Source organism: Mastomys coucha, unplaced genomic scaffold, assembly GCF_008632895.1.
Source record: "Mastomys coucha isolate ucsf_1 unplaced genomic scaffold, UCSF_Mcou_1 pScaffold3, whole genome shotgun sequence".
In the NCBI taxonomy this organism is placed as follows: domain Eukaryota; kingdom Metazoa; phylum Chordata; class Mammalia; order Rodentia; family Muridae; genus Mastomys; species Mastomys coucha.
Window position 1 is genome coordinate 12,937,060 of NW_022196909.1, and position 8,880 is coordinate 12,945,939.

Here is an 8,880-nt window from a genome sequence, read left to right on the forward strand (position 1 = left end):
GAAGGAGAAGAAGGAGAAGAAGGAGAAGAAGGAGAAGAAGGAGAAGAAGGAGAAGAAGGAGAAGAAGAGGAGGAGGAGGAGGAACTGTTGGAGGCTGGTGCTATTCTGGGGGAACTGGTATTTGAAGTTTCTCCATCCCAGGTGACAGTGAGATACTGCCCCAAAGTGGATTCCAGCAAAGGTCCTCAGTTGCCTGTGGTGAGGCAGGAGTACAAGATCAGTCTGGCCTGGTTCTCTCTAGTTCATGGCTGACAGGGCTAGCTAGTTTATAGAGTGTTAAGGCTCTGAGGCTGGGCTCTATGGTAGAAGAGCAATAATAGGTAATACTAGTTCTCCTGCTCCCTTGTGTATAACCATCCCCTTTCCAGAGCTCTAGGGTCCAGCACAGCACCTAAACCCAGAGAGGATCATTAAGCAGCTGAACCGAAGTCAGTGCAGCTCCTGAGCCTGGGGAAGAATTTTCCCACATCGTGGGCTGGGGATTGAGCCTCAGACCCCTGAACAACAGGTCCACTCTTACACATTCTGTGTATAACTGCCATGGTAAGGCTTGGTGTCACTTCAGCTAACAGTCAAGGAAACTGAGATTCCTTACAGATGACTCTAGGCATTTCCCCAGGTCTGTTCACTGGGGTTGTACAGCCTCAGCACCTCTCCAAAGGAGAAAGCCAGAGAGGATCCCACTCCTCTACCCTCTCTCTGCCCTCCATTGCTCTGGGTCCGAGGGAGAGTGAAGGGCAAGGGTGGTCTTTGTGGTTCCCCTTAGTGGTAAGGGAACCTGCAGTTCAGGGAGAGAAGAAATGATAGGGAAGTCAGGAAGTGCAGTCACAACGGGAGAAGCTACTTGGAAGAGGACCACAGTCAAATAGCTCTGCTCTCAGAACCTTCACGTTACACAGGGCTCAGAACATCCCATCTCAGAACACGAAGATCCCTGCTGGGCTTCCTTTAGTCATTTCTGTAGAAGCCACAGCCCTCCTGCTTCCTTTCATTGTAAGGTAGCAGAGACCACGAAAGGTTAGCATTAGCCACCATGGATGCCCTGTGCACCTGTGGATTGGGGTTCATCATTAGCTACCATGGCTACTCTTGCATGTGGATCCGGCTTGCAATTACTTCACTTCTACTACACGACTTCAGGATGAAGTCATTTAATCAGCAGCAGAGCCAACTCAGGTTTCCGCTGCCCTCTCTGACAGAAGGTTCTCTTTATCCAGCTTTATCCACCAGCAATGAGCCTTATAAGATGTGTTCCTGTCAGCATATTTTATTAGTGACCCTTCCTGGAGCCAACCTGGCTGCTAGCAGAATTCAACATGGTATCCCCCAAGTAGGTCCCATGATAGCTGGTTATGTTTCTAGAGTAGATGCCTGTTCTATGGAATACAGTCCAGTGGTCAATGGGGGTTCAGAATTCATCAGCATCAATCACTACACCCCTTTTTGGAATAAACTACAATCCTGAAGAACTTCTGAATCTAACAGCCCCTGATAATGTCCTGGAGGCAGGAGAGGGATGCATATACCCGTGAGTCAGTGAGGATCCTAGATGACAATCATACCCTCTCCCTCTTCCATCCTTCCCAAAGCCAAAGCTCATCAGTCAGTTAAGAGGTCTTGAGGTAACAGCCTGAGCAGGCATGGTGGGCTTCAAGGGGAGAAAGACTTGACGTCTGTGGATCACTTACTGTGGCCAAAAGTACAGCTGCTCACTGTGGACTATGGAGTGCAAAGCAACAAGCTGATGTTTTCTCTCTGCCCAAGACATCTGTTTTGTACACAACTGGGGAGCAGAGATGGCCACTACCAGTTGCTAGGCCCTCATAGGAACTTAAAAACAGCAAGCGCTTACCAACAGGTGGAAAGAGTATTCCATGAGAGAGGGCGTAGAGCCATGGGTCAAGCCAAGTAACATCCCCTTTTATTTTAATAGAAAACATGCCAACAGTCCTGTGCTGTTTTTGTAATTAATTAATTTTTTTATTGTCAACTTGACACAACCCAGAGTCACCTGAGAAGAGGAGCTCACAATTGAAAAATTGCCTTGATCAGATTGCCTGAGGCTGTGTCTATAAGAGACTGTCTTAATGGATGACTGATGTAAGAGGACCTCGCCCACTGTGGGCGGCACCATTCCTAGGCGGGTGGACCTGGGCTGTATAAGAAAGATAACTGAGCATGAACTAGGGAATGAGTTGGAGAGCAAGCCAGTGAGCAAGCCAGTAAGCAGCATGTCTCCACAGTTTCTGCTTCAGTGGCTGCTGTGTTCCTATGCTGACTTCCCTCTATGATGGGCTGGGACGTGGAAGTATAAGCTAAACAACTCTTTTCTTCCTTTAAGTTGCTTTTCATCATGGCATTTATCACAGCACCAGAAAGCAAATCAGACCCGGCCTAAGGACCGTTCCCTGAGCAATATGTGTGCAGGCAGAGGAGCATGTAAGTCAAGATCAACAACACTCCAGACACCAAAGTGCCTGCTGTAGACCACGGCCTCTGCCTATGACGAGACCAACAGGGGTGTGCTGATAAAAAGTATAGGACACCACGTATAGGTGTTTTTGTATGGGTGTGGGTTATGTTTGTAAGTGTGTGTGCACAGGCGTGCATATGTGCATAATATGTGTGTGATATGCAGCTGCACCTTTCAGCTGGTGTAGTATATCCAACAGAACCACAGTTCCCCAGAAGCTCAATGTTTTAATTTCATTTGTTAAGATCTATTTGAGGTTCATCTCTTTAACTTGGGAGGCAGAGGCAGGTAGAATTTCTAGGACCATAGAGCCAGCCTAGGCTTCCTAATGAATTCCAGGCCAGCCAGAGTGACATAGTGAAATTCTGCCTCAAAAATAAATTGCATTTCCTCCATTTTATTTCTTGTACTGTTTTGTTTGCATGCATGTTATGTACAGCCTGTGTGCCTGGTGCCCATGGAGGTCAGAAGAGAGCACTTGATCCTTTGGAACTGGAGCTACAGATGGTTGTGAGTCACCATGTGGGTTCTGGGAATTGAAGCCAGGCTCTTTGTAAGAGTAGTGCATGCTCTTAACTGCTCAGCCACCTCTCCGGCCTATTTTTTTTTTGTGATGAATAATTATTAATTATTACAACACTCTTCAATGTACAAGAAGCATGTGGTAAAGACGAATGGCAAAGCATATACAACTGATGACTTGGCACTACTGATGCTTTAAAAATTCAGACAATTTATACCAATTACCCAGTTTATAAACAGACAACAAGTAGCTAGCTACATTTCAGAGCAAAAACAAGACAAAACAAAACCATGCTTCATACTGACAAATGCCTTATGCATTAACTTTTATTAATTAGTGGCCGTGCATCCTGTAATTCAAGGAGCCAAAGCTCTGGTGTCAAAACTACACCTTGTTCAGTCCTTGGCTCCTGCTATCAACTCACTGAATAACCCGAGGAGAGCACCTAACTGCCATGCATGGGTTCTGTCCCCATTCCTGGTCTCTGAGGGCATTGCACTTTCTCACACATAGACACACTTAAAAATGAATAACTTAAAAAGAAAAAATGAGGGTGCTGAGCTGTTCTTCTTGTTGTATTACAGTACCATAATCCGAACACTTGGAAGGCTGAGAGTAAGGGGCAGACATAGTAGTTTCTCACTAAATATTAGGCTCCTTGTTTTTTCCTTTTAAAGTGCAAGTGTCTCCCTCATTCCTGGACAAGCCTATTAAGGTAGTCTTTCCTCGGGCCTACCTAAAATTAGTAAAGAACAAGAATGACATTGGGGAATAGAGTCATAGGGGTAACTTCAGAGAAGACAACAACTCAGGCAGAATACTAGAAAGTTTTGGAAATCTAGGAAAAACTGAAACATATAGAATGCAGTGACAAGCAATTCCAGTTGTTGCAAGAGTAAGCTATAAGTTCTATAGGCGTGGGAGGAGGGGCAACGGTGTGGACATTCTAAAGCCCCTGAGTCTATGCTCTGCCAGTTCTAATCCACTGGAGTATCTCCATTCAACCTCTACCTTGCTTCTTGCCTAAATTCTATATTTAACTTAAGACATTCCTTCAATTTAGAGATCAAGCCGCATTTGCAAAGAGTCACATGTCACTACATGGTGATAAGTATCAAGTATCAGTGTTATCCCCCAAATTAATACTATCTCCTTCAATCAATTAGCTACTCACTGATTTAACTCCTGACAAACCAACTTGGAATAATTAGTGTATTAAAGATAATAAAAGGCCACCTTCTTCATATTCTCTTAGTAAAGTAAGTCATCAGATTGTTCCAAAAAGTTATACTAAGAGTCTAGGTTACTTCAGCTCAGCCTGGAGCCCAAGGAGGGCGATGTCAGTCTCCTCAGGCCACAAGGGCATGAGCAGTTTCAGCATGACGCTGAAAAGCCCCAAGATCTCAGTCACCTTCTCATGCAGTACCACAGGAGCCAGACAGCACAGAGAGCATGGTCAGGAAAGACAGGAGCTCTTCAGCTCCAAAATGGCTTCTAAGTCGTTAAACCTATTTGCTTTCTCAGGGCTACATGTCTCAGTGTTTGCTTTCAATAATAACCCACACGTATATTGTCCTGCTTTATTCTGTTCTCACTGTTTTCTGTTTCTTGGAAGCTTTTAGTATTCTTCCAGTCCCAGGACCATATCTTGCCCTTACTTATCATTCTATGGCTTGTGCAAAATTTCCTTCCTATTGTAGAAAAAGCACATCTGTTAAATTAAGAGGCAGTTCACCAGCCTCTTTAAACTCTTTGTATACGTCAGGGAATACATCATAGAGGATGAGTGGATAGCCGTGTTTCATGAGATTTTTTTTTGCCATTGGATTGCCCATGTTTCCCAGTCCAATGAATCCAACTGGAGTCTTAGAGGCCATTGATCTAGAACACACCGCTGCAAGGCTGCCCACAGGCCGCTGCTGGCCGCTCCAGTACCAGAGGCCGGAGGCTGCTCCCTCGAACCCGCCCCCCCCCCGTCCCCCCCTCCCCGCCTCATACACAGCCTGTGGACTGCGAGTGTGCACAGTGGGGATGGCCAGCACCACCTTTCCGGCCTATTTTAAAAGATGATTCTCCATATAAATTTATCCAAGACAACTGAAATTTAGGAAAATAAAGCCAGTTGCTTATTGATTCCTTCCCAAGTTTAGCCATATGCTGATGCCATTTCTCTGAAGCATTCCCATGACAGTCAGAGGTGTCCCTGGAAAGAAAGTAAAGCAGGCCAGGCAGGTGGACCTTGGGATAAGAAGGTGCAGAATGGGCAAGAGCTGGCCCTATTCCATCCTAACTGTGCACAGTCCTGGAGTATGCTAAGCTTGGAGGCCAGTGGCCCACAGCTCCAGGAGACACATTACCTACTCCTTGGTCTTAGCAGAAATTTGATGGTGCAGAAGAGACCCCCTCTTCCCTTCCTGGCATTCTATTCATAAAGGTGAAACTTTCCACAATTGACAGGTTTCCTGGATTTCAGGTAATTATTACTCTATGTTTTTTAAGCGTATGATTTTGGATGCTTAAATCTACACACAGGCTAGTGGAAATATAATAAATGTTACGTTTAGAAATAGAAAAGATCTATAGAAAGAATGGCAGAGAAGGTCTGAGTAGTGTGGTTCATTCTGGTTCTCAGATCTTGTCCCTTCTCTGCTGAAAGGAACTTCACAGAGCGGCACCAAATGTCCCACCCAAGACTCTTCCCAGGACATCAGTGGGAGAGGAATTTCCAAGAAGATCAAATATTACTCCAATGCTGTATCCTGGAATGACTGACAACCGCCTTACACATGGAGGCCACCATGCACATGTTTATAAGGCCTTTGAGGCCAAGTGGTTGCCCATGAGGAGAGATACCTTAGCCACCCACAGCAGTTCTGGTGTGGCTTCCTTCAGGATAGCTCAGGAATCCAGGGAGCAAGGTATAGAGGTAGAATAGGAACCATGGGAATTGTTGGACACAGGACCCCGGCTCTGAGAATTACCTGGGTAGGTACAGTGCAGGACAGATGGGCAAGCTCCCCAATCCTGGCTGCGGCACGTGGGTCGCTGGAGCTGATCAGCACCGGGGCACTAATTTCCATGGAGTGCCTATGACTGGCAGCCTGTGAGGATTTGTGCGTCACACTGAGCGCAGTGAAGGAGTGGCGCTTCTTGGCATTCTTCTTGCTGTCCACGCGTCGTTGAAAGGCACTGACTGCCCCTGAGCTACTTAGGGTGGGTCCTGGGGCCACGCTGGCTACGGTGCTGGGGTCAGAGGGCAAGGGGGCATCATAGTTGTATGCAGTGGTGGCGGCGGGGCACAGCTTGTCCATCTCAATGAGTTGCTTGGCAGAGTCGTTGAGCTAGGTGGGAAAGAATGGAGAGGGAACATCATTACATAAATGTCAGCTACCCCTCATCTTCCTCTCTGTCTCTCAGCCCTGGCCTGAGTTCTTGCTTAGAAAATGATATGTTTACAAGGTCAGAGCTTTCGTCTGTGGTTTCCACTGTGGGTTTGTACGAGAAGGTAGGAACATGGGCCATGAGTTTCTTTAGAGATCCCTTAGAAGGCACAGAGGACAGGAAGGGCCTTCTAGGGCTGCTGCCATGACTCTTGTCTTTCTCAGTGGGTTGGCATTTCTTCACACAGTCTATAGCTCCTGTGGAGAGGAACGAAAGGCCAAGGGAGTGAGCACCTTCAGAAAACTCTGGGCATTTTGAGGCACACCTGGTCTGGTGTCCTGGAGATGCTCATCAGTCTGTCACATGAGGCCAGAGGGGCTGAGGAATGCTATGCTGACTGAGTACCTGTCTTGTCTATCTAGGCTGTATGTGCTGAGGTAGACTCGCTTTAAACCACGTCCTCTGCTACACTGCCTCAAAATACCCAGAGTTTTCAGAAGATGCTGGCTGGCTCTGGCTCTGAAGATCTCATATAGCACCCAATTTCCTGTATTTCTTTTGTTTTTCTCCTTTAAAACAGATTTTTTTTTAAAAAGACTCAACATATATGGGAATACCCTCAGAGGCCAGAAGAGGGCATTAGCTCCCCTGGAGATAGAGTTATATGCAGTTGTGAGCCACCTGACCTGGTTGCTGGGAACTGAACTCAGGTCCTCTGCAAAGCAGCAAGCGCTCTTAACCACTGAACCACCTTACCACTCATCTTCTCATTTTTATTAGTTCATTGAGAATTTCATATAATTTATTTTGAACATATCTACTCATCTCCTCTAATTCCTCCCAGATACAACTCCCAACTCTGTGTCCCACTTTAAAAAACAAAACAAAACAAAACAAATCATCAAGTACAAGTTTGTGTTGTCCATATACTTTAGCTGTGTGGCCTTCTACTGCACCATGGTCAACCAATGGACCATGCTGGGGTTTGGTAGGGCTTGGTCTTGTGCAGGTAGTGTGCAGGCTGTCACAGCTGCTGTTTATTCAAATGCTCTGTGGTGTCTGGGAAACAGATTTCTTCTAGTCACCCACCCCCACTGGATTTTACAATTTTTTCTATCCCATCTTCTGCAACGATCCCTGAGCCTGAGGAGGGGTGGATATCATATAGGTATCCCATTTGGGAGCAAGAAATCTCAGTCTCTCATTCTCATGTTGACCAGCCATGGGGTTCTGTGTTAATCAGCATCTACTACAAAAAGCTCTTCTGATGAAGGCTGAGAGATGCACTAACATATGGGTAACATATGGGTAAGTCATCAGGAGTTGGTTTAATACTATGTCTATTTACAAAAGCAATATAAGGAGGTTCTACAGTTCTCAGTCCAGACAACAGTGACAGGTATGGCTTTCAGCTTGTAGAGTGGCCTTTATATCCAATCAGAAAGGGGTTGGTTTCTCCCATGACATTCATGCCATGCTTGCACCAGTGAGCATGTCTTGCTTGGCCAGTCATCACAGACGCTCACAGTGTTTACAGCTTGGTAAGACTGATGATCACTTTAACTGTGTATGTGTGTGTATGTGTATATATATATATATATACATATATATATATGTATATATATATGTGTGTGTATATATATATATATATAATACACATTTATCATAGCTAAGCTGAGAGTTGACAGTTCTGTTGAGCAGAGGAATGAATTGTAGCCACGATTTTTGGATACAGACTTCCTGCTATGGTCAAAGCTATTTGACTTGAGTGAGTGACTTTATTATCAGCTCACAGAGAACAGGTTACATTCATTTAAGAAATGGTGAGTGTATTAAGATGGTCTATCCATAAAGTCATTCACCAACTGTTTCAATGAACAATGCTTCTGTTTGGAGGGTGGCACAGACATTAGGTGAGGGTAAGAATCTGGCTCATTGGCTGTGATAATTTGGAAAAGCATTCATCTCAGAGAAAGAGTAACTTATAAAGTCCTCTTTCTCAAACTTGATACAATAGTTACAAACGTCAAGCAAAGCATTCAGTCTCACTCTTTGTTCTCTTACAAGCTACCTCCCAATTTAATTGTCTACATTTCTTTTGGCTGTATAAATACTTTCGAATTGTGTAAGCTGTTCTGAAAATCATAGTATAGTGTAAAAACATGAAATAAACAATACTACTAATAGAGAGGCTGAGATAGGAGAAGCAAGATCTCAAGACCCTTATGTTGTACACAGCAAGACACTGTCACGTACAAAAAAGCTGAAAGTGTATATGGATTGTACAATATTGGACTTATTTCTCCAATTACCAAATTAGAGAGATCATTGGATGACAGTCAACAAATTTCTAATTCCTCATATTTTTGGATTCAATCGATTAGGATGTTGGTAATATTAATTTTCAAATAAAGATTTTAAGAAAAAGTAATTGCTACTTCCTGTTGTTTTTGTTGTAAGAGGTGGAATTAGGTTTGTGTGGGTTTATTGAAAGATTACTTTC

At 44.6% G+C, this 8,880-nt stretch overlaps 1 protein-coding gene across 4 annotated transcripts in view; it reads right to left on the reverse strand.

The window, feature by feature from the left end:
- Positions 1-8,880, reverse strand: part of Sh3rf3 (SH3 domain containing ring finger 3) — a 328,118-nt gene that overhangs the window by 85,181 nt on the left and 234,057 nt on the right. For all 4 annotated transcript variants that reach the window (XM_031347710.1, XM_031347709.1, XM_031347711.1 and 1 more), the window contains one exon: positions 5,978-6,337. In XM_031347710.1, coding sequence (XP_031203570.1) covers positions 5,978-6,337 — 360 coding nt within the window. The remainder of the gene's footprint in view (positions 1-5,977; positions 6,338-8,880) is intronic.